We start from the raw sequence: 26,618 nt of genomic DNA, 5'->3' as shown, positions 1-26,618 counted from the left end.
AAGCCCAACATGAAAATAAGAATATATAAATATATTTATTAACATAAAATAAAATAAGAGCTGTTTACAGATGTATGAAGCTTACAGAAAAATTCTTTGATGTACCTCTGCTAACAGTAAAAAATGATCCAAGTAAAGGAGACAATTTATGATGTATGAAGAATGGGAGAAATCAAAGAGATGATGTAACTCTTGGATTTATATTGTACAGGAAGAACCTGTTGACATCAAAGAGGAGTGCCTACATTTATCAGTTTGAAAAACTCACAAAGGTTGCTTGGAATGACAAGAGTTAGTTGAGATAAAACTTGCAGATGAATAGGCCTTGTAATAATCCCCGTATAGGTAGAGCACAAATACACAGGCTGGGCTGTCCTATGACCTCTGCATTCAATGGAAGAGTTTGGGGTGCACAGTGTTATGAGAACTCAGAAACAGCAAAAATTTCCATATTTAATAAATTATTCAGCAAGAATATCCCTGTTTGATAAAACTACTAACTTGAAATTAACAAAAAAAAAAAATACAGTCTTCGTAGTCTTCAGACAACTTCTCCCTGATTTATTCACCTTCCTATATAGATCTAAAACACTGAGTTTCTAGCAGTGTTTTCATTATCAACAGCTAACACCCATTTTCATTATAAAAATTGGCTTCATCAGTCTCATGAACTGTTTGGTTGTTCATGTAAATGGCCTGCAATGAACCAGGACAGTTATTGAAAAATACTTGAAAAATCATTACTGCCTAAATAAACATGTCAGCCCAGTTTAGTAAAAATTAAAATAGAGAACAAAACCCAGCCTAGCAGATGTGAAAAGGTGGTTTTCCCAAGATGATTCAAAGACAGAATGGAAGGGTGTTGGTTTTTTTAATTACTATTGTTATTTTGTGTCCATCCCAATACATGAGTAAAATGGTAAATTTTACTATAACTCCCACAGGGCAGTAGGGGATAACATGGGACACTCTTTATGTTGTCTATTAACCCAAATTCTGTTTATAATCAATGGGGATAGAAAGACATTTTCAGGTGCTTCCTTCAGACTCTAACTATTGACCAACAGGTTTTCTGTGGAGCTGCTACTTCTCTCCATAGCTGTCTCAGCTCCAAGTGGGCCTGAAACTAGTCATGTGGATTTAACCCTTGTGTTCCCCTGCTGAGGAAACCTTGATGTAGCCTAAAGAAACAATACTTAATGCCTGTGTTTTAAACTCTTGTACTCCAAATGAAGTGCACCATACATTTCAGAGTGGAATTATCTCTGCCAGAATGAAGGACTGAGTGTTTGCAGCCGTATTCTCTGCTGGAAAAATGGGATATAGACAGAATGTATCTGAGTGGTCCAAACAGTATGTCTTCTTTGGGCTTCCACATCTGATGCTTTTCTAACACTAGACTGGGGCTTTCTTGAGATATTATAAGGACCTAATTCCAACAGCTCTTTGAAAAGACCTCAGTTAAGATGTAGGGCCCGGTATTTGGCCTTATAAAGCTTATTAACCAGCCCTGTCACCCACACACCTTGGTCTACTGATATTTTGTCTAATTCCTTCATCGCTGTTTCAGAGAAGATGGAAATGTCAGTAAGGGTGTGATTCCTGTTGCATTGGCAAGAGACAACTGCTTGTCAGAATGATAGAAAAAGCTACTGGAAAAAGTTCGTATTTCTCTCAGGTTAGTCTCCTTTCCCCCAGTCCCCAAGAATACAGATCATTACTTTGGTATGGGTAAATGTTAAAGGACTTGAGCATGAGGGATGACATAGATTATTTCTCCTTCAGAGAAACAACATAAATGAAGAGTGGAGGAGCTCTGTCCTAGTTGGTCTGGAGGAAGCAAACCCCAGCAAAAGTTCATTGAGGGAAGGAAAAGCAGTACTATCTCCAGGGACTGGAGACATGGGCTCTTCTGACAAGCATCTCCCAGACCACCCACTGGCACTGAATCCTAATGGCCCAGCCAGATTCTGCCTAGATTTAAAGGCATAAAAGGCTGACAATACTCTTGAGTCACACCACACTTGACGTTCACCTTATTGTACAAAGAGTTGTGACAGTAAGGGCTATAAGGATTCTCATGAACATCACACATGACGGAGGACAAGTGGCTGAAAGGTCCAGGGTTTAAACAGTCAGCAAGGGAAACCCGGAGAGGATGCAAAGGGGACTTATTTGGAGGGATCGGTTTAGTAGGATACAGAGGATGTAGGAGAACAGTCTCCTATAGAGGGAAAAAAAAAAAAAAAAAAAAAAAAAAACAGATCAAAGGATGCGGAAACTTAGATCAAAGGATGCAAAAAAAGAAGCTTTGGACAGAAAGCAAAGTTCTTATCTTAGACCCTGTTTACATTTCTTATGGTTTGATAATTAACTCGGAAAGATAATGTACCTTCATGTCAATAAAATGGCTCTACGCTAAGCACTTTTATTGGCATGTCCATGCCAACCAATACTTACAGACACACACACACACACGTAAAACTGCTGCAGATATCCCATTAAAGTTGTTATGTTTATAATGGGGCCCAGCACATTGCCCTCCTGCAGTTCAATTAATGTTAGGGTGACAGAAAAGGAAAGCCCAGAAGGATCTTGTGTTAAAATACAATGGACATGCTCTGGGGAGGTTTTCTGAGAGTATGTATTGGAAGTAAAACCAGCCTGAAAACAAATACAAATGATGCAAAAGACCACTTGTATTATCTGTATACTAACAGGAACACTTCAGGCTTTTTGACAAGTTTTTAACAAGCCTGTCCAGACATTCAAAAGTTAATCTTGGGAAGGTGCTCAAACAATGACGTTCACTACTAAAAGCTGTCAGCAATAGTGGTTTTGAAAAAAATAAAAATAAAAAATTATGTGCTCTTTGCATGTAAAACAGATAAAAACCTTTTAAACAACTGATTCTTAAAAGATTTGGGATAGATGCAGGAAGGTTACTCAGATTTTGGCACCAGTCTCATGCTTAGGTTTTGTCAAGGTCATTGACACAATACGTTCTGAAGTCTCACCCATTTGGCTGGCGGAGTCTTGACCAGACTGTTCTGTAATTGTGCCTTTGAACTCCGGATCCAGAAAATTTGTGACAACACAATTAGCTCCAGCAGAAGCTAATGTATTGTCCAAAGAAAAGAGTGAGCATGAGCAAACGATGGATCAGAGGCCTGGCAGCAATAAGACTGGTTGGAGGTGACCAGGAAACCATCACTCAGCATCGACCTTGCCTCCTGGTGCTCCTCTTCAGCATCACCACCTCTACTTCTGTTAATGATGTTTGGCAAACTGGCCTCACAGCTTCATGACAAATATAGCTAATACCTCTTTAGTGCAATCTTGCTCTTCTGTTGCCCAAAGTGCTCTATTTTTTCTTTTATATATTTTATATTTTTTCTTTTTTCTTTTGAACAAAATGAAGCTTACTTGCAAAATTCCTGAAACATTACTAAGATGTACCAGGCAAGAGGAAAAATATGTTAAAAATATTTCTCATGGTAGGGAAATTACCACCTCCAGTAAGAGCACCTAAATATGTGACTAATTTAATTATGTCAGTTTGAAACCACAGCAATATTAAGCTCTGTCTATAACAAGTGTTTGACTTTGACTTATCTACTGAATAGCACACACTACTAGTTACATATTTTCCTTACAAGGAAAAAAAAAAAAGGAAAGGAAAAAAACAGTCAATATAAGGTAATATGAGGACATAAAACAAAACAAAACAAAAAGGACTTTTACTGGCTCACTACAGTCATTCTATATACAGCATAACTAATACAGATAAAAAGAGCTAGCCATGAACTGTTACTCTACATCCTTTCCAGATGATCTTTACCTTTATAGAAATCCCTTTTTGTCTCTTGGTCTCGAAAAATAATGGCACATCATTTCAATATTTTTAACATGAAAGTTCATTCAAAGTAAAACTATGTACTATTTTATCACTTTGCACAGTATCATTCAACATATGTAGAGCAATGGGAAATGAAGATTAATAATGAAAAGAAATATATATTACTATGGATTATCTGCATGAAAACAGCTGTCTGCTAAAGCAAAAATTATTATTTTTGTTCAACAGGAAATGCCTTTTTTTCCACATGAGAAGGTTTATCAATGAAGTGAAAAATAAACAAGCTATTCTCTGTCATGCAAAAAAAATGTTCGACAGAGGGAGGTGAAGCTGAAGGTCAGCAGTTATGGCTGACTGCATCGTTTTGTCTCAAACCCAATGTCACACACATGGCTACTAGTGCTCAGTGTCACACTGGCAGGCTGGCAGGGAGGGGGAGTACTGTGGAGGTCTAAGAAAAATCACAAGAGAGACGTTAATAAATCTGACACTGTCTGGAACCTCATCTAACCTGTGTCAACGACGGTATTAGAATGAAAAGGAAAGAAAATGCAGATAGAGGGAACTGTCTACAGGCTGAACAACCCCAACTCCCTCAGCCTGTCCTCACTGGAGAGGTGCTCCAGCCCTCTGACCATCCTTGTGGCCCTCCTCTGGACTCTCTCCAATATATCCATGTCCTTCTTGTGCTGGGAGCCCCTGAGCTGAACACAGAACTCCAGGCGGAGTCTCACAAGAGCAGAGCAGAGGGGGACAATCACCTCCCTCACCCTGCTGGCCACACTTCATTTGATGCAGCCCAGGATACGGTTGGTTTTCTGGGCTGCAAGCGCACATTGTCGGGTGTCCTCATAAGCTAACAAACCTGTGGTTGGAGATAAACACTGCAATTTTCAAGCAGTTGTGTTGGCACTGAGCCCAGTTTCACAGGCAGTGCCGCAGCCCTGTCACTAAAAACTATCAGGAGAGCTTTAGAGATGCTGAAAGTTTATGAACATTCTCCTGTGGGCACCAAATTCTTCTCCACTCATAAGGAACTTACATCAGCACCATAAACCTGCTCTAAGAGGCAAGAGCTGAAATCATGACCGTATGCTGTGATGTTCAGCACTGTAGTGTTTTCCCCAGATTTGGCTATCGTTGTATTATTATTATATTAGACCACCTCTAGAATCGTATAACCTTTTCTCACACAAACAAAATCAGTTTCTGTTAGGTCAGTGATTCCATCTGAATAAAGGCCTAAGTTGTAATTTTTTCACAACAAAGATGTCTTAATATATATTTACATATATTTCTTCATATCCAAAGAAGGGTAACAAAGCTGGTGAAGGGTCTAGAGAGCAAGTCTTACAAGGAGTGGCTGAGGGAACTGTGGTTGTTTAACCTGGAGAAAAGGAGTCTCAGGGGAGATGCTATCACACTCTACAATTGCCTTAAAGGAAGTTGTAGTGAGGTGAGGCTAGGGCTCTTCTCCCAAGCAACAAGTGATAAGACGAGGAGAAATGGCTTCAAGTTGTGCCAGGGGAGGTTTAGGTTGGATATTAGGAAAAATTTCTTGTTATGCAGCATTGGAACAGGCTGCCCAGGGAAGTGGTTGAGTCACCATTCCTGGAGGTCTTCAAGAAACCTGTAGATGTTAAACTTAGTAGCATGGTTTAGTGGTGAACTTGTCAGTGCTTGACTAAAGGTTGGACTTGATGGTCTTAGAGGTCTTTTTCAACCTGAATGATTCTATGATTCTATGATATATAAGTATATAAAATAATTTTGACTTGAACAACCACATGTATTCATTTATCACATTTATTCATTTATCACATCCTCAGTCCTTCAGTAATATATTCCTTAAGTAATTTATACCATACGCACTTAGCAATTCAAGATCTGCAAAATATCATATATAGATAATATTGGTTTCCATAAATATGTACAATAGCTCCGAGAAGCTGCAGACCTAGAACTTTACAGGTCTGCTTTCAAGTCAGGTTAGCCATGCCTGTATACCTGGTGTCCAAAAACCATTTCCCAAAATGACATGTTGACTGGTCTCCAAGATTATCTTCAAATGTCAGAAAGCATCTGAGTAGAGCAATAACACCAGATCTGTCTTTGTCTAAAGATACAAAGTTTGGTGATTGTGTTATTCCTCCATCAGTGAAACTACAGCCTGCAGAATCAGTGCCCAGCCCTGATGAAGGGAGATCTGAACTGATTGTTTTTGCAGCAGCCTGCTGCTGAGATGTCCTAGGCCAAAAGTTCTCTAGCAGAAAGTCCTGGTCCTCTCTCCTTCTCTCTCACCCCGGATGAATGGCACAGTGCTTTTGGCATCAGAAGGCTTTCAGTAAGTTCCAGCATGAGAATCTCACTGTGAACTCACCTGTCATCTCTGAAGTCAAATATTCACTGCCAACCTCAAAAGCTCAGAGACAAATTGTAAATGTTTAATTTTTTTCTTCTGCTTTTATAATAAGCAAAAATGCCATGAAAATCTCTGAGTGCGAACAAGAGGTTTACAGCCTAAAAAGAATGAAATTATTTCCTAGCCCTGACCTCTCCTCCTTCTCTGTCCAGGCACATTATCCCCAAATGACACATTTCTAATTGTTATTTAACTGAAGCAGCTGAGGTGTGACTTCTAGGTGCATTCATTAATCCATGGACTCGTTAACATATGTGGATGGAAAGCAAAAATTTAAAACAGGCAAAAGTGTTCAAGACTGTGGCCATCCCCTAAGAGTGAATAGTGGGTAAAGGTCCATGAAATGGCTGAGCCAGGCTGACCACTCTCTGCTCCCAAGAGGGGTGGCCTTGTTCCCAAGCCTCCCTTGTCCTTCCTGAGCTTGGAAGGACACTTTCCCAAGCTAGCTCGCTTGTTCATATAACCAGTCAGAAAAATTTCTCAACCCCTTCACCAACCATGCCAAGAGAAAAAACTCTTTGGTTTGGGTTGGTTTTTGTTTTGTTTTGTTTTGTTTTGTTTTGTTTTGTTTGTTTGTTTGCTGTGTTAGTTTACTACCATGTTACAGTGATGACTTAGAATCATAGAATTATTTAGGTTGGAAAAGACCTCTACAATCATCAGGTCCAACCATTAACCTGGCACTGACAAGTCCACCTAAATTTAGCTCCTAAGGACACAGACCAGTCAAAGTGAGGGATTTGAGAAGAAGGAAACCTTTCTGTCAGGAGCATGGAGGGAGCTGGAGGAGCAGATTTGCCTCTCTGAAGGGCAGTGAGCTGTCAGGGGGCTTGTCCCATCTGGGGAGACTTCCTTCTCTGCAAATATTAGGACTTGTGCCTTTAGGTCTTGACATGTAAATAAGATATTTGTATGGTTGGAATCAAAATAAGTTGATGAGATTCAATGTTTAAAAAAAAATGATTTTTTTTAATTATAGTGCAGTTATTAAAAACCTTGCTACTTACATTACTTGGTATTTAAAGAGTAACTAGAAATCTTTTGGCATTATGTACAAAGATCTTCAGCACTCCAAATGAGCTCTTACCACAAAGCCACCACAAATGTTAATATTACTACAAACGAACCTTAAATGTTGTGTTTTATCTCCCACTGAAAACTTATTCTGGCTGCAAACACAACCTGTAGTTAAAAGTGTGATTTTATATCTTACAGAAACTCTACATTCTATAGAAACTTATAGAAGAGGAAACATTCTGATTCCACTCATATATGTTGCTGAAACCCACTGATGCCACAGATTAGTCTTCCCCTGTTTATAATGCTGCAGTACTCCTGAGAAATGTCAGGATTGTCCTACAGCAAGTCAGTTATGAGGAGGAATAGAAAGAACTAAAATGAAAATCTTTTAAAAATTCAGTAACAAAATGAGAAAAAGAGGGCTGCCATTGCTAAATTCTCTCTCTAAGGTGACTGGAGAGGCATAGAAGTAAGAAAAAATCAATAAGTAAGGTATTTTATTCGCATTGCGTCTGGAAAGAAGACTATTGGTTTCATTTTACTACTTTCCACATAGAAAATTCAGAGCATACTGGATAGTTTAATAATAAGCTCCTACACAGACATTCAAATTATATTTGTGTTAAGGTTTAATTCACGATAATGCACACAAACACCAATGCAGAAGAAAAGGCCAACAGAACCATTTATCTGTGGTTACTCAGAGGTAATGCCTCATAGAAGTATGTAAAGTTCAAGACGCATTTTTGCAAAGGGATCTTATGGCTTTATGCAGAGGTTGTGGGAGAAGAAAACACTTCTGCTGACCCATGGGCTGCCCCTTAGTGCCCCCTCATGTGCAGTTCCAAAAGCTGTGGAGAGACCTGAATACAGACCTGGGGAACCTGCACATTGAAGAATTATATGGGAAGTCACTGGGGCTCCTCAGTAGTCTCCCTTGGTGAGAAAAGAGTGAACCTTGCTCAGTCCTTGCTGTCCTCAGTTAACTTTGGAGAGGATTCAGGTCTAGACCCCAAATGAAACACGCACTTTCTTATAGATCCAATCCAGACACCTACTTTACAGGCTTGCACAGAATTTCTACTTTATTTTGTTCAGCCTTCCCTATGGATATCATTAAAAGGCACCCTCCTCAACTTATGTTTTCTTAGATCACTGAAAAGATGTCCCTGTTGAAAGCCTAGATGCCCCTGTCCAGCCTGGAGATATTCCTCCAGGAACCAGGCACCATTCAGTGAAGCATCTGCTGTGTATTTTCTTCACAATTAACCTTGAAAAACGAGAGAGCGGGATGAAACAAGGATCTAAGTCCATTCCATCACGTTTGCAGAAAACAGCTATGACTACAAAATCCTTCAGAGTGAGAATTACTTACCTGCTCAATATCTTGATCACTGATTTCCTCAAGGTACCTTTTAAAAGGGTTGGGTTGATAGGGTTCCTCCTTTTGCTGTGCACTCTTCGCTTTCACCAGCACAGGACGAATGACACCGGGTTTTGTCTTGACAAAGGGATGGAAAAAAATAATAAAATAAAATACTTTATATTTTATGGAATATTTTTTAGACAAGTTAATTCCACTGAGGCTGTACTGACTAGATTTTTTAAAAATTTTATTAATAACATATTTAATCACCAGAATTATTCAGGTTTCATACTACCCGTCCTACTTTAAATACAGACCACAGACAAAAGTGGCAAAAGCTGCTTTTATGCACAGAACCTCATTACTGACATCTGTTTGTCACTGCCACAAAAATAGATGCTGGGCTGTCAAACTATTGTCTGTAGTTTTTGCTGGCTGTTTTGGCTAGCTGTGCAGCTGCATCTTGATAAGTTCATCAAGTCACAGTTTATGCACAGCCACATACCTGCTTTCACGCTGCAAATTCCTATCTGGGCTCTTCAAAATGGTAACTGCAAAGCAAGGAAGGGTAATGTGTGATGATGTTAACATACACTCAGGTAGCATTATTTCAGGGGAAAGTATTTCTGGGGGAAAATACCAGTGATTGTACACTGCATTTTCACAGTATCTTTAAGAGTTCACTGGGAAAAGTACAAGCTAAGAGAATTTAATCAGTATGGATCTGTGACACACCTCATTTCAGACAAATCTGATTATTTAGTCAAGAAAAGAATTCTTGGTTAACCATCAGCTAACCAAAAAACTGACAATTAACTTGTCAATTTAGTATATCTGTGATTTACAGAATTCTTAAAGTCTGACGTGATGGATTATGGCATAAACAGAGGCTAGGGAATAATTTTAAAATAGAACTTGTTCAGTAAGCAAAGGAGAAAAAAATGTGCATTCTCTCTGGTATTTGGTAGATACTGAAGTACTGTGAGGCTCTGTAATTGAATTTAAACTTCAAAATAACTCAATTATATTCTTCTCTGTTATGACTACCTCATAGAAAACAGGGACTGGCACTACTGATGTAGATAACAGGACTGCTGCTGAGCTTCTTCTGTAGTTGCAGCCCAGAAAGGCTGCTTGCCCAGCTGGGACTGAGATGTAGGCATTGTTGCAGCCCCCCATCCTCAGCACCCAGCAATGTACAAAGATGCAGAGAAGAAGCTTCAGTCACTATTAGATTTATTTATGAGATTAGCCAGTGTACATTTAGTAACGCCTTGCTGCCTGTTTTCAAGGGCAATACACCTAAGCAGCATGTCTGGGAAAAAAAGAGATGCCTACAGAACAATTTAGGCATAGGACAAATGAGCTTACACACATCACATCTCAGTTTATACAAAGGGAGTGGGACAAAAAATGACCTTATTCAGCATTAAGCAACCCAGCCATACATTCCTGCCTCATTGCTTAAGCTGGCAGTAGGGCTTATGCACAACCATCTGGATGGAAACCTTTTTCTTTGCTAGCTGGGTGTTTGGTTGGATCAGCTCTCTGCTCCGGCCACAGCCCAGCACTATTTTCTCATCAGAGCTATACAACAAGCCACTGGAAGAAAAAGCAGCCTGGGAAGAGCTGGAGAAAGGTGACTCCTTGCTGTGCTGGTGTGAATGTTATCAGCACAAGCCCAGCAGCAGAAGTGAACCTGAAAATATAGTGGAAAATGTAAAGCTGATGTAACTGAAGTGTTTTGAACAGAGCTATGAAATTAGGCTTAAAACGAGGCAGCTGAGATTGCTGGGTGTATCATGCAAACTGAGGTATGGATAACCTTCAAATAAAATCTGCAGGCATCCGGAAAGAATAGAGCAAGAGGGGTGACCATGGGAGACAGAGGGTGCAAGACACAGGGAATGTCCCCACATCTTGTGCTTATGCCCCTGCCCTGGGAAAGAAATGCAGAGCAGTGCTAGGGGCTGAGCGGGAGAAGACAGAGGCAGGGAAGAACACAATGTCTGGGAACAGTGATGCCCAGGCAGAAAATAAGCTTCCCTTAGTTTTGTATTATGTCACCTCCCTCCTTACCACAGTTTGGAGCCCTTTCAAATCATCAAATACAGAGAAACATATTTGACTGAAAACAAAAAATAAGTCATGAGGTGACATTAGTTTTTTTTTTTTTTTTTTTTTAATAATCCTTTATGGTCAGGAGATCAGTTCTGATCTCCTTGACAGAAATTGTCCTAACTCAACACCCAACTCAAAACACAGCTACTATCATATTCCTAGCCTGGGGCTCTGATGTAAACAATCAAACCCTCTGAACCCTTTTCTGGCTTAAGGTTTTCCATTGTATCAGAGTTCTGGTTCCATGCTTCATTCCTCAAAAGTAAGAGAGGAGTACTTAAAATCCTCTCTAGTATGAACTGGAGAAAATGTCTTATCAACATCTTATAACATTAAAATGTCTTATCAACAACTTATGAACATTAAGATCATGACTATTTCTTTGTAGGATTCGCAATAAACTCCATTTGATATTTGTCCTCTCCAAGATTTCTGAGAAGAGTTTGCAAAAGTGGAAGACTCCTGGGTTTCAATGCAAAAGTAAACAAATATAAATTGTAACCAACAGTTGTTACCAAGTCATCATTACGCAGGCTTGTGGCCTTCTAGCACTCCTCCGTACCATGTAACCATGCAATTAAAAGCCCACTGAGGTACCTGCAATCATCAAGGACAAGCTACTCTCCTTATGCAGGAAACCTCTTCCAAAAGCACGCTGTAGAAATGCTTTTAAGTAAGCATTTTCTAAACATCATTGTGCACTCAAGTGCTGAGTGAGTCATATGTTTATGTCTGACTCAACCGAAAGAGTGGAAGATATCAGCCAGCAACCAGAATTTGAAATGCTTTATTAGCTACCTGGCAAGCTGGACAAAATCATTGCTCCATAAGTAAAAGCTTGAACTCTTCTTTTGGTTGGGGGTTGCAATTGACCCTGCTGAGAATCAAGCTAAAGCTTATTTTTGTGAAGGAAGGTGTTGGCCATCCTACAACAGCACTGAAAAATGGTAAAATTAAAAAAAAAAAAAATCATTACTGTTCTTGTAGTGAAGAACTATCATCCTATGGCTGTGGCATTATTATCAAAATGCACAGGGCCAAGAGGAAAGATTCTCAATCTAGAGCTGACCCATAATCAGTCATATTGTACCCTCCATGAAGGCCCTTCGCAGAACATTATGTTTAGTGGAGTTTCAGCCATGGATTCTTTCAGCAACAGACACTTAAGAAATGAAACTGATGTGGAGTAAAAGAGAATGTATCCTATGGACCAATTAGAAGATAGGAATCAATATGTTGGAATGAATTTTTAAATTCAACAGCGGAGAGAAGTCACAAATGGAGCTCCTTGGATATGTGAGCTGGCATGTGGGCTGGGCTTTGAATTATAAATACAGATCAGCCAGAAAAGAGCAGCTAGTAAGGTGACAATGTTTGCTAATAATACTGAATCACTCATGGAGGTAAAAACAAAATTGCAGTGCAAAGGGTTGCAGATAGGTCTTACAATACGGAATGACTAAATGATAAAAAGACAGGTGAAACTTAACTGAATTCAACATTGATTCATAGGAGAAAAATAAACTATATCCTAAATTTACACATAAACAATTAAGCTCAGAAACTACCTCCTTCTACTCAGAAAATATATCTTGGATTTATTGTATACAGTTCTATTCAAACATTGTCTTATGGCTCAATACAAGTAAGAAGAACTAAATAAATTACTAGGAGTCATTAAGAAAGGAATGGAAATAACAACAATGAAACTTATCACAATTTTGTGTAAATAGGAAATGCAGTGTTCAGAGCTAGACAAGAGCAGTTTATGGCTTTAGTCTCCCAATTAAAGACAAAAATGAAAAAGTTATGGAAAAGAGCACCAAGGATCATCTGGATGGACAACATCAATAATTCTCAACGAGTGATTAAACAATTTTGAGTTTTCTGTATGGAAAATAAGTGACAGTGTAGTTAAATTAATATCTAGAAAATCATAAATAATATTTGGAAAGTAAAGAAATACAATTATTTTCTGTTTCAGTGCAAGAACTGACATCAAGCACTAGCTTTAAAACAAATAAAGTACTATTTCACACAGTGCATAATTAAAAAGTAAAGCTTTGCTATAGAATGTTGTAGAGACCTAAATATAACAACAACAACAAAAAAGTAACTAGAAAAAGATCATGAAAGAAACATTGGTAAATGCTTACTAAACAGAAGAAATTGGTTCAGGAAGTCCCTAAAATTCCATTAAATGAAATACAATAGGAAAATTCTCTCATTCACATCTCATTTTTTCCCTAAGTATTCATTAGTGGCCACTTTCACTAGGACAGGCTCTAGGACCTCTCTCCTGCTTCTTCAGAAATTTTGGTTCCAACAGGACTAAAGTGTAATCAGAGCTAAAACGAACATCTGATGCATAATCTCTTTTTCTTTATTTAAATCTGAAAAGGGACACTTTATTAGGGATTGTAGTGATAGGACAAGGGGTAACAGCTGTGGATGTCCCATCCCTGGAAGTGCTCAAGGCCAGGCTGGATGGGGCTTTGAGCAACCTGTTCTGGTGGGAGGTGTCCCTGCCCATGGCAGGGGGGTTGGAACCAGATGACATTAAAGGTCCCTTCCAACTCAAATCATTCTGTGATTCTATGATTTTATTCTTGCTGACATCAAGTTAAACCAGGTTTGATTTATATCAGTGTGTAAGAAAAATATAGATGCCAAAACTTTGTCGCATATAAACAAAATTGTAAAAGTGGAGTATTAACAGTGTTCAACAAACAGCAGTAGATTGTATAGTTGTCATACGTCTCATGACTCAGCAAGACTCTCTGGTTTGTCATTTGGCCCATACATTTTCATAATGTCAGGATTTACACTTACTTAAAACAGATATGTGTTTGGTACAGAAGAAAGCAATGAATTTCTGTAGGAAGCAATACAACTTTGTAGGAAGATGTTGACTTTAGCTTCCTTCAAAGGACTAAGCAAGCAAATAATAATGACTGGATTTTGTGCTTGTGCAATTATTGATAAACAGCATAGCAGAGCTGTGCAATACATACCATCTGACTCTCTGCCACCATAGGTGTTGATTTGTAAAGGTTGGCCTGCAAAAAATGTAAATGTATTTAGTATTAACTACAATATAATAGTCATTATAGGAAGAAAAATCTAGAAAGATAAGTTTTTTCACTGTTGATGATTCACAATTTCACTGTTGATGGTTCTTAAATGTTTAGCAAAAGTAATGCATTTGCAGTTGTCATTTTACTTGCATTTTTCTGAGGCCTTTCTAAAAGGAGGATAAACATATAGATAGCAGTATGCTTGGGCACAGAAGCTTTTAACAGTCACACAGTGAAATGCAATTATTAAGAGAAGTTAAAATATAGTCCTTCCCAGTTTATCTCAAGGTATAGTCAAGTATGAATGTCTGTTGCTAAAGTCTTAGGGATACTTTTTCCCAAGTGCAAAAAAAATTTTGCTTGATTTAATTCTGAAAAGTAAACCCTGACATTTCTGAACCTGTCATTGTTTGTTACTTTGCAGCATCAATGTTATTAACACTACTAGTTGTATGGGGATCTAAATTCAACCTTCTCATCCTTCTGACTTCACAGCATGAAAAGCAGAACAATCCTACTCTCCAGCATCACATTTTTTCCAAGTATATTCTGAAGAGCAGAAGCCCTGTTTTCAAAATCATGGCTCAATGTGCTAAATGCAAAGTATTGATGTGTGTTTGTGAAATAGCCATATGCCACACACTCATTTGCCCTCACTATGGTAAGATTCAGGATTTCTAGTGCACTGATCATCTCCTCCAAGCTCTGTAGGGGGGTTCTAGTGGATTAGAAAATGCTTCTGTATAGATGGTATGCCCTTCCTTAACGTAGGACTGATTAAGATCGATTTGAACTCTAAAAGGTGAATGCTCCTCAATAAAGGTGCAAAAAAGTGTACTGTAGTATAGCACAAGTCAGTCTGTGCCTTCACAGCCTGGATCCTCCATAGAAGGATCTCAGTTGGACTCAACTATATCTTCTCACAGTTTAGAGCAGAAAAGCAAATTGAGCATGTTTTGGAGAGGGAAGAACATGGTCTTCCTTTGTCCACCCATGACAAAGACCTTGCAGAGATTTGGCCACAGAACTCTAGATGTGGTCTCTGAAGTGCTAAACAGAAGTTTAATCACTCCCTGGACCTGCTGGTTCCAGTTCTGTGTCAATGGTGAGAATGATGTCACCAAAAGTCACAGTGGAGGACCACGCTCCGACCTCAAAGCACTCACACCTCTGAACACGGCCACTGGTGTTGCCAAGCTTCACACCTACACAAGGACATCTGTGATTTAATATTAAATCTATATGAAATACATCTTCTGTCAAGGACAGAGTAAACTAGACTTTGCTCTAGAGGCTGCTTACATACTATGGTCACTCTTTCATGCCATTAACCAAGTGTGATAATCAATTTCACTGTAAGCTTAAAAACATCAAAGCACTGCAGAAGAAGCTACAAATACAAGAGTCCGGAATTAAATTATGTCATCTCCAGTGGTACAAATTAAGAGTAAATATCATAGAATCATAGAATTATTTAGGTTGGAAAAGACCTCTAAGATCATCGAGTCCAACCATTAACCACATAGTGCCAAGTCTACCACTAAACCATGTCCCTAAGCACCACATCTACACATCTTTTGAATACCTTCAGGGATGGTGACTCAACCGCTTTCCCTGGGCAGCCTGTTCCAATGCATCACAACTCTTTCAGTGAAGAAATTTTTCCTAATATCCAACCTAAACCTCCCCTGGTGCACCTTGAGGCCATTTCCTCTTGTCCTATTTCTTGTTGCTTGGGAGAAAAGACCAACCCTCTACCTCGCTACAACCTCTTTTGCCTCTTTTGAGGTAGTTGTAGAGAGCAATAAAGTCTCTGTTGAGCCTCTTTTTCTCCAGACTAAACAACCACAGTTTGCTCAGCTGCTCCTCACAGGACTTGTGTTCCAGGCCCTTCACTAGCTTCATAGTCCTTCTCTGGACACGCTCCAGGGCCTCGATGTCCTTCTTGTAGCGAGGGGCCCAAAACTGAACACAGTACTCAAGGTGCGGCCTCACCAGAGTTGAGTACAGGGGAACAATCACATCCCTCGTCCTGCTGGCCACAGTTCTTCTGATACCAGCCAGGGTGCTGTTGGCCTTCTTGGCCACCTGAGCACACTGCTGGATCATATTCAACCAGCTATCAACAAATACCACCAGGTCCCTTTCCTGTCATTTCAGAGAGGTTGCCTGAAATGTGTATGAACATAGCAGATTACAGATAAAGAAAAACACTACTCATTTCTGCATGTGTGTGCACTTTTAGCTGCTTTGTGTACTCTCATTTTTTCACTTCTCTATGTTGCATGCCCATGACACTTTTAAAAGATTTCTTTAGAACAGAACTGTAAAGAATTGCAAAAACTTATCAATATGTACAGTGATTACTCCAGTTAATCACCAAAAGTTATTTTAAAAATAATTGTAAGAGAGGCCACATGACAAAATGATAAATTTTCTAGAACTTGAAATTAAAGTTATGAAAGCTTTTCTTGGTGACAGTAATTACATGGAAACAAAATGACTAAGTAGATCTATCAGGGCACTCAATACCCGTGAAAGTCATTTATTTAGAGGATGATTATGTTTATATCACAGCAATCAGCAATATCACCCCAAAAGCCAACAGAGATGCACTAGTATAAAATGGTGAATGGGATCATGTCAAAGACCATACAGTTTAAAAAGCTGTTAAACTAAAACTACAGTACATTGTCAGCTGGTACAAACTGCTGTAATTTCACTGATGTCAGTGAAATTTTACACACTTCCTTACTATTTGTACTGCCATTTACATCCTTAAAATGTTCTGAAGTGGGTGTGTAGACAGAGTAACTGTGGTCAAGGTAAATTTAAGACATTTTAATTGTGAAAAGGCAGGATATTTCAACATTTTTGTGTAGTCTACTAATCCATATAACTGATAGAAATACTGCAAGGTGCATATACATACACATATGTGTGTGTGTGTTTATAAATTAAACTTTAGCATGATGTCAGATATTCCTATCCCTGAAACATAAACAAACTGAAGTTTCTCTTTCAACTAAAATCACCCTTAAAGCAACATCCGACATCATGTGTACAAAAAGATTAAGAAAATTGTATTGCTAAATTGCCATATTATTTTTTCTAGTAAATTTAATTCATTTGCACAAACAAAAAGCCTACTTCTAAAAAAAAAAAAAATGTTTGCTAATAAAAGGCTGGCTGAAGATCATTACTCCAAGACAGCTCACATGACACAAAGTGGCAGTGGGAGCCTCCTAGGGGGGGAACTCCCAGTTTGACGTTATGATAACTATTTTCTGTACTATCCTCAGTTCCTGATTTCTACCAATCAGAGACACTGATTGATTGTCTCAAAATAAGCCTTTTGTTTCAAAACAAGCATCTTGTACCTACTACTAAAAAATGTTGGTCCCTGAGCCAAAAGTTCTCCTCTAGTCAATGAAAGTCAGCAAACACACCGGCTCAGGGACCAGTCAGCACACTCACTTGCATGCTTTGGTCCAGACAAACTACCACTCTGGCCCATTCCAACTACCACTCTTCTGGACTGTTGTCCTCCACGATCTGCATGGTAGCACAGAGCATGCTGCTGCCATGGGTTGAAGGGATGAGGCCACCCTTGGCCTTGTGTAGGGGTGGGGTCTCACTTTGAGGGGAGGGAAGTGGATGGGGAGAAGAAGACAACTCTAAGAAAGAACACTTCATTGCACCCTCACCCTGAATGCTAAAGGACAAGCCCCCACCTGGTTTATGTGTTGGGACAGATAGAGCCTCTGTATGTCCTACCAAGGAGGCAGAGCAAGAGAGCGGGGAAGAGCTGCAATGTAGAGGGTCTGGTGGGGATACGTGGCCCATCCCTCGTGTGACTGCTGCAGCATGCAATGACTGTGGAGTCCAGAAGAGCCTGGACCCACCAAGCTCAGACCCCACAGTGCACCATGGAGAACATGGTCTGTTAGCACAGTCATCTGATCTGTTATCAGGCACAAAACAAGTGAACACATTTGTACAATGTATAAGAAAGGTTAGCCTACCCATAAGTGTCTGCATTGTTCCCAAATGCATTTTTAAATATTGATTTGCTTCAATTATCTAGAAAGTTCCAGAGGAGACTGGGAAGAAAGAGTTTTATAGTGTGATTTTCTATGTCAGTGAAGAAAACCTAACTGTATCTCTAGGTGTATAAATTGGATGCCTAAATGTATCGGAAGGTGTATGTCTGGCAGAGTTTTGGGTGCTGAAGATCTGTGCTGGAGTGGTAGTAATATCTATTCTGTTCTCACAGACTACATCTTTTATTTCATTAAAAAGCACTCTTCCAATATCCTTTATAATTAGTATGAGCCAGCACAATCTGTCAAGTAAAAATCACAGTATGCAATAAAATATGCATACCACCACATTCAAGAAGCAAAATTGAATTGATCAGTCAAGCATTGTGCTGGCATAAAACTGGAAGGCTTCCATTGCTTTTGCTAGCACTGCTTTGATCTGAGGTTCAATAGAAAGTCTGAATGATGAATAGTAAGCAGAGGTGTCTTACCATGTGACTAGATGAGCTGTAAGTAAAATATGGAACCTGCATTAACTGTGCTAGTGAGAATTAGAATGTTAATTGGGTTTAATATTTCACTAATCGAAATGATGATTCAATACAGAGATTTTATTTTTATGTTGGAATGTGAGTATACATCAGAAAACAGCTTCTGTTCTTCTTCTAAAGCTAAACAGTGGGTTTTCAGCCACCTCTACACCTTGGAAGGAAAAATTTGGATCATCCCCAAATTCTGATGGATAGGCAAGAGACAAAACACTTCTTCAAAAGTAATTTCCATACAGTTCAAATAAGTATGTCCTTCAGCACTTGTAATAGCCTTGCCAAATATCTGAGCTCTTGCCCCACACTTGAAACAAACAGCAACAAAGAATTGTGTAAATAAATCAACTTTAAGATCATATTCTCATAGGTAACATTATGAATAGACAGTGCACTAAAGAGATTCCAGCCATGATAGATTTGGAGCAGAGGTAAGACATCTCAGCAACTTTCTAATACCTAAAGGGGTCCTATGGGAAAGCTGTGGAGGGACTCTTTGTCAGGGAGTGGAGTGATAGGACAAGGGGGAATGGCTTTAAACTAAGAGATGGTAGGTTTAGATTAGATATAAGGAAGAAATTCTTAACTATGAGGGTGGTAAGGCATGGGAACAGGTTGCCCTGAGAAGCTGTGGATACCCCATCCTTGGAAGTGTTTAAGGCCAGCTTGGAAGTGACTTTGAGCAACCTGGTCCAGTGGGAGGTGTCCCTGCCCATGACAGGGAGGTTGGAATCAGGTGGTCTTTAAGTTCCCTTCCAATCCAAACCATTCTATGATTCTATGAATTGCAGTTGCCCTAACATACTCTTTTTTACTAGGGACAGCACCTCACATCACAAGTAGATGCCTATGTCTGCTACATGCCAACAAATCAAGTATGGCAGCAAGATGACCTTCAAAACCTACAAAATTAGACATTTCTGCATGCCAAATATAGAGTAATTATAAATGTACTTACATATCTGGTTTCGCGTCCAGCTGCTCTCTGCAGTGTTGATGACACCTTATACAAAATAAACAGATATCTCAACAGCAAAAAGTGGAGGACCAACTCAGAGAGATTTTCATCACTAAGACATTGTTTATTGCTTCAATTCAAGAAAACTTCAATTTTCTAAAAAGATTCATGAGACACATGAAAATAAGGTATATTAAAGTTTCACTTGAGGTGTTTATTTTTTATAATATTATTTCATTTTTACTCAAAGACATCAATCACACTCCATTGTAGTTGGTCTTTAAATTATCTCTGAGAACTCTCGTAATAAAATGTTTATTAGTAAACAACCACAGATGTGGTCGCACTGTGGAATTTAACTTATATTTGCTCACAATTATAACCTGAAACTGCCTCTTTCCATGTTCTTATTTTCTTTCATCTGACTAACCCATACTATTTCTAAGGCATTTACTTTTAACAAATACTCTTTTTTGGTTCTTAGGACTCTCTTTCACCCTCAATTCAAGCACTTTGCTTAAACTTAAACTGAGATTGTCATCACATTTCTCTTGTTTCCTATGCTGCATCCTGTCAAGCTCACCTTCTGCTCTCTTTATTTGGTTTTCTTGCTGATTACTGATATCTTCTCTTTGGTCAAAAATCAATTCTCAGTTGCCCAAGGAAGTAGGTTTTGGATTCTATAGCTCAGAAGTCCAACTTAGTAGCATTGTTTCAACCACACAGGATTCACTGCAAGTATTAGAAAATATTTCCTCAATACCAGTCTCTGCCTGCTTTTTCAGCTGCTGTCCTATTTCCTCCTTTCAGCTGCCTGAAGCCTGATTCACCACTGCATGCTGTTTGACAGAATTTCAAAAATGAAAATGAAGTTTGAAGTGTATATTGAATACACCTACTGAGGAATGCTGATTCTGTGCCCTATATTTGCATGGTAGACTGGACATCATGAAGGTTAGTTTGAATTCACTGATTTTTTTATAAATTTTCCTGCCAAAAATTCCTTTTCTCCTTTTATCCTTTTATCCTTTTTTTTCTTTTTTTTTTTTTTTTCTGACATTTCTGCCACTTTCTGTATCTGCCTCCTATAGCTGCCAAGACCAAATTAAATTTACGTGGGGCAAACTGAGTACAGGACCCTCCTCCTATTGTTAGTCATCCGTTTGAATCCAGAAGACAGACCAATATAACTTAGTGAAGTTTAACACCAGTGTAGAAAGCTGTACCTGCCTCTCACTACCTGTTTCAGAGCTATCCATGTTAAGTGGACATAGAAGATATCCAATTCCCACAAGGGGCAAGAGTTAAAAGGAAATAAGGACTTAAGAGCAATTCTACTTACTCATTTAGCTATCCCATTATTTGAAAACCAATACTGAATAAAATAAATAAATAAATAAATAAAAATAAAAATAAAAATAAAAATAAAAAAAATTGGAGATGTTTTCAGTCATTGAAACCATCGAAACATGGGCTCCTTTGTCATAAGGACCAATAGGTAGGACAAAATCTGGGAGATGGCCACAGACTCTGTAATATGGAAGGCAAGGTATGAAGGCTTTCTTCCTTGTGGATCCAGTGTCTGCAAAACTAATAGACAGCTTCTATTTCACAATATATTCTATTTCACTTCCCTGGGGTGCCCGTGCCCAACCACCCTCTCAGTGAAAAACCTTCTCCTAACATCCAGCCTGAACCTCCCTTGTCACAGCCCCATGCTGTTCTCTCAAGTCAGTATGACTCCTGACTTCAGGAAAACTTCTTGCAATAGAAACTGCAGTAACTCCAAGGCTAAAGTTTTATCCTTCCAAATCTTTTAAATCACCCAGATGCTTTACTGATGTTGGATCTCTTAACTGCAACTTTCTGTTGCTGAAGGCTTTGTAGCTGTGCTTTTATTTTCCTTGATGTCTACCTGGAAAGAGCTTTTGGTGTGTGGGTGGGCTTATTCACCTACCTTGCCACCATCTGATTCTGTGTTCATCTGCAGGAAACTTGGAGAAGATTCACATCGGCGCTGGAAAATTATTTTTAACAGAGAAGAAATTTATTAATGATGAGACAAACATAAAGGAAGAGGAGAAAGTCAGTCCTACATACTGATGGATTACCATGGTCAATGGGTCCTGCAGGACTTGATCAATGACAGCACATAGCTCTTCTGTTTGTTGTCTGAGCTGGGCAGGGGAGCACATCTGAAAAAGGAGGACACATCACTCAATTAACAACAGAAAACAAAGCTTTTGTTTTCAAATACAGATTTCAGAGATAAAACAACACTACCTCTGAATGAGTGTCCAAAGCAGTGCCTTCAGTCACACTAGCAGTCTTGGTTGGCTCTTCTAATGCCTGCAATTCAAAAGATTTCACTGTTACACTGAGTTTTGTTTTGTTCTGTTTTGTTTTTTAATAAGCAATCATGGAAAAAGAAGAAATTATAGTAGGGCTCTTTGGGTTACCATCTTCTGATCTTGAATTTGAGGTTGTTTTTTTTTCAGAGAGAGTGTATTCAAGCTAGGTGACTCCTCCCTGCTTTGAAGATCAGAAAATACCGTTAATTTAATATAACTTTGGGGTTTGTAATGTTTACATTGTCTTCTCCTTCAATAACACCCCACCTCTCCTACAGTGAATGTCACACAGTGAATGTGCTGGACGACAAAGGTGCCGGGTGTCTGCCTGCCATGCACCACTGGAAGACAGCCACCAGCTGTAAGCAGGTGGGCAGGGCAGGGGTCCAAGCACACAGGAGGCCTGTTTGTTTCTTTCAGTAGCTGTCTTCTTTAAAAAGTACCTCCTGTTTAAAGAGAATAGTGATAATACATAGCAACAAAAATGGTGCTTGACATTTATGGATTTTAGCTTGAAAAGAGAATTGTATAAAGGAAAATATTCACAACACACTTGTGGTACCATACAAAACATGACTAGTCTATGCAACCACTTAATGCAGCTGCCACAATCTCTCCCAAACAAAAGGCACTCTTATTGTGCTTGGATATACCTCCAGCTTTCCAATGCCCACACTTGGAACAAGTGTGAGAACAGTGGGAATCAGTTTGCCAACCCCTCTCTTTTATCAGGAAACTCACAAAACACCCACAAAAGCCAAACTTCACTTCAGTGCTCAGTGCCCTTTTCATCTTGTCCCAGAGTTGGTGAGGCACACTCTCACTGCCATCACCCATTTTTTCTTTGAATCAATTTTCAAATAGACTCCATACTGAGACCAAAAATTGCTCTGGAAGCCTGCTGATGCATGCAGCTGGACTACAGGAGAGGAATCAGCAGGGTTTGTGGATTTTTTTTGTTTAACATTTATGTTTTTATGAAGTTTCATATTTGTCAGTTATTTGCAAAAAAATATGTGATAAGAGCAAAGAAAAAAAACACATTCCTATGCATATTCTGTGGCAATAATATGTATCCAGTGAGGTACTTATTTGGGCTGCAGTTACAGAAGACGTGTGCTGGGAGGAAAATGGTAGAATCTTTTAAGGAAAAAAAAAATAGACATACACTTGAGTAATTATTTATGAGTTTAATTTTGCTGAGTATAACTGCTACTGGCAAAATACACCTATGTACCATACATAAAAGATCCTGCACAGAAGCACGTTTGTGATGTCTTCTGTTAGAGAGTTCGGTAGGAAAAAATGAAGAGTACAATGAAGAGTACTTTCTTTCCAAACACATTTCTTCCCTCCCCTCTAGCTCTAGACAAACCTGTTGGCTTTGAAGTAGTTGTAGTTCAAAAGGAAAAAAAAAAAAAAACGGAAAAAAAAAAGAAAATGAATGATATTTTTTTTTGAGTTAAATAAATTAATGTAATATTCTCCTGAGACAGAAAATGAAAAGATAAATGATCTTTCTCATTTCTCCTATCTCAGATCAACAGACAGACCTGTAGAAGAAGAGAGCTCGCTAAAGAGTGCTCAGCACTACACTCAAGTGCTGTGTCCCCTGTTCAGTTTCAGTCAGATTACATCCTCCTGTTAAATGTAAAATGAACTGGTAAAATGCAAAATGAAGAAGAAGAGTCTTTCCAGTACCTATCAAGGGCAGGACTGCCAAAGCAGCCTGTTGTAGAGAGATGAGTGTGAATGTGAATTAGCAAAAACAACCTGTTCCATTAAGAAATTGTCATCAGCCACATGTTCAGAATAGAGAATTTAAGAAGTTTCTCAAAACCCTTGAGAAATCAGTAGGGTGATGAACATAATGAAGCAATTGTTTAAAATATATATATATAAATCTTTCCAATTCACTTCTCTAGGACAGTAGCAGAGGGTGAACACAATTAAGGGTAGGACATAGCTACCCAGAAGCTATTGATGGATCTTCCTAGATTAACTACAGACACATCCACAAGTCTATGTCAAGAACCAAGATTCTGGATAATTTAAGTACCAAACATCCATCAATTTCAGTAGAAATTAGAAACCCAAATATCTATGAAGTTTGAAGCTTTCATTTACTCAGGTGATTGCAGCACCAAAAAGAGAGAAAGAGAGAGAGAATAAACAAATACAGCTCATTTTTAAGCATCCCTAACATCTGTAAAAAAATAAAATAAAAATAAAAGAGGGGGGAGATAAAAATAAAAATTAAAAAAATATAAAAAGATATAGGGAGATTCGCTTTAATCCATTGTTAGCTTTTCAAAACACAACTTGTTTTTCTAGCAATATTTTTTTGGTTGTTGTTGTTACGCATTACCACATAGAGAAAAATATATGATTTAAAAAGTATTACTTTCATTTCTGAACTCATTACTAGAGTTACCATGCAATAATATTATGATTAATTTAAAGCATTAGTGTTATCAACAGTACTGTTGATTAGCTCTATCAACAGTATTCAAGCTTTGTTTTCTATGCCAGTGGCCTAACAATACCAAAAGTGGAACATTCCAATTTTTTGATTATCTGAAAAATAATAGTGGGACCACAATTTAAAAGAGTGTAATTTAGAGAATGAAAATTTATTTTTGACAGAACTTAAATGTGCGGATGAAATAGCCAGTGTCTGAACTGCCAATTCTATTCTTGTAAAAGGCAACTTAGAGGGTGTGAAGCATACACTCCATTGATGTCGGTGGTTACTATAACCCCTCCCTCTTCTTTCCCCCAAGCTATTTGATTGCTGAAGCTGTATCAGAGCAGAAAGGATAGTAGTAAATGATCTGACTAGGGTCTCCAGTATTTTTTTAGAAGAATTAAAGCTCTTGGCAACATACAGGAAATATAGAAATTTGTTTCATTCACTAATGAACAACATCAATGTTGTAACCTCAATCTGACATAGCCTCTTTACTGTCTTGTGAAGACCTTGTGCTGAGCAAAACCCAAGAAGTTTCCTGTTCTTTTATTTCTCTTGCATGTTTTTCCTATTAATATGCTTTTGAAGCCCTCAATACATGCAAAAAATGTATTCTGTATAATGGAATTTCATGTACACTCTGTTCCTACAACTTATTCCTTAAAGATCCTGGGAAATGATATTGTAAAGACCTGGCTACTCTTCCTTTTATAAAATTAATATTAAAAGCTGCTTTAATTTTTTAAAAATTAAAAAATTAAAAAAATAATAATATTTAAAAGAAAGAAAGAGGGAGTTTATAGCCTGATCTTCTATTGTCATGTGTGGTTATTATTAAAGACAAACTAGGTCTTTTAGCACTCTAGAACTGCACACATGATTTTCTTTTTCTTACCATTAGGTATTAAATTCTAGCCTTCAGAAGACTTCTTGCATGAACATATAATCTGGAAGCAAGAAATTCACCTAGTAAGTGCACACCAGAAGTAATTGATGAAAAATACAATCTTTTATATCAAAATGTTCTTAACAAAATGTTGTCAGAAATGCTTTTTGGATCCGGGGTGATCCTCACATACTCAAAAAGAGCCAGTTGTCTAGCTGTTAGGTTTATTATTAAGATCTTTTTTTTCTACATTCATTTAAGAAATTGTAGTCCTCTACTTGTACTTAGTTGATAAATACAAGGCAGATAAGCCAACAGTACTTTCATTTGCACTCCTTCCTTCCACATCCAGTTACGTATAATGCTTTTCAGAAGACTTAATAAGTGCTCAGTTGTGAAACAGGTGTACTTAATGGTAAAACCCATCATCCTTGTTTCACCTCGTTCAGATATGGGTGAAGTCTGAGCAGAACACTTGCAGCCAGCCCAAAGCCTTCATAACCAGGTTTTCTTCCCTGGACAAACCTTCCCTTTTCTGGCCAAACACAGCAATCCCAAATACCCCTGCATAAACTTTGCTGTAGACTACAGACCACTGAATTGTTGAGAGAAGACTTGTTTTATTTTGCAGTTCCAAGAAGTTCAATAGAGTGTTGGGGTTACATCTCAAATTTGACATAGTTCTGAAGATGAAGTAGGGTCTGGAGTAAGGGACCGTATACTTAAAGTTAGGAATTTGTCCACATCTCCCCGAAATAGACTCTTCATGACAAACTATTTTGAGTGGAAGATATTTTTATAGGTATTTGATAAATAAAATGTTTAAATAATAGTTATATACTACCTGATTAGGACTGGAATTTTGAATTGGATTGTGATCTCATCTCTATAACTGTAGAGGCTATTCAAGAGTGAATGTCAGTGGAGGGGTGACTCACTGACTCAATAATAAAAAGACCAGAAGGAACCACAGTGATCACCGAGTCTGACCTTTTCTTTAAACCACAGAACTGCCTGGAATTACTGTATGAAGTGCCAGAAAAGTGTCCTGTCTTGATTGTCTAATTTCTATGATAAAGCACCCATTTCAGTCTCTGGATTTTTTTTCTCATGGTTAATTAATTCTTGCTGTTAAACTTTTGCCTTAAGCCTACATTAAGCATGTTCTGCTTCCTCTTCTAGCCAGTGGATGCTGTTATCTGTTAACTCTTCTGCAGAAGAGTTCATTGTCACTGTCTGAGGACCTGCTGCATCACTTTGAATCTGTGTGGTGATCATGGCACTGTTGGCTGACCATGGACACCACCACTTTGTTATCACTATCTCTGCTGTCCCTGATCAAGCACCGTGGGACAGTGCCCATGCTGGTGAGGACACTGTCCTACTAGCCTTGCTGTTATGCCAGCTTCTGGCTCATCTTTCATGAGGAGCAGCACACTGTTGCTGCTCCCAGACAGAGCCTGACCGTGATGCTGAGCACAAGTCCTTTAAAAACAAGGT

The 26,618-nt window shown here is 38.5% G+C and overlaps 1 protein-coding gene across 1 annotated transcript in view; it reads right to left on the bottom strand.

The window, feature by feature from the left end:
- Positions 1 to 624: 624 nt before the first annotated feature.
- The window catches only part of MLIP (muscular LMNA interacting protein), a 98,554-nt gene continuing 72,560 nt past the window's right edge, over positions 625 to 26,618 (bottom strand). Inside the window, exons 8-15 of the mRNA XM_050709488.1 lie at positions 21,695 to 21,760; positions 21,523 to 21,606; positions 21,369 to 21,428; positions 19,412 to 19,456; positions 13,803 to 13,847; positions 8,677 to 8,802; positions 2,036 to 2,224; positions 625 to 696 (exon numbers count right to left, since the gene is read on the bottom strand). Of these exons, the coding sequence (XP_050565445.1) occupies positions 625 to 696; positions 2,036 to 2,224; positions 8,677 to 8,802; positions 13,803 to 13,847; positions 19,412 to 19,456; positions 21,369 to 21,428; positions 21,523 to 21,606; positions 21,695 to 21,760 (687 nt within the window). The remainder of the gene's footprint in view (positions 697 to 2,035; positions 2,225 to 8,676; positions 8,803 to 13,802; positions 13,848 to 19,411; positions 19,457 to 21,368; positions 21,429 to 21,522; positions 21,607 to 21,694; positions 21,761 to 26,618) is intronic.

The sequence above is a fragment of the Cygnus atratus genome, chromosome 3 (genome assembly GCF_013377495.2).
Source record: "Cygnus atratus isolate AKBS03 ecotype Queensland, Australia chromosome 3, CAtr_DNAZoo_HiC_assembly, whole genome shotgun sequence".
Lineage (NCBI taxonomy): Eukaryota > Metazoa > Chordata > Aves > Anseriformes > Anatidae > Cygnus > Cygnus atratus.
This window is presented reverse-complemented; position numbering and strand designations above follow the sequence as displayed.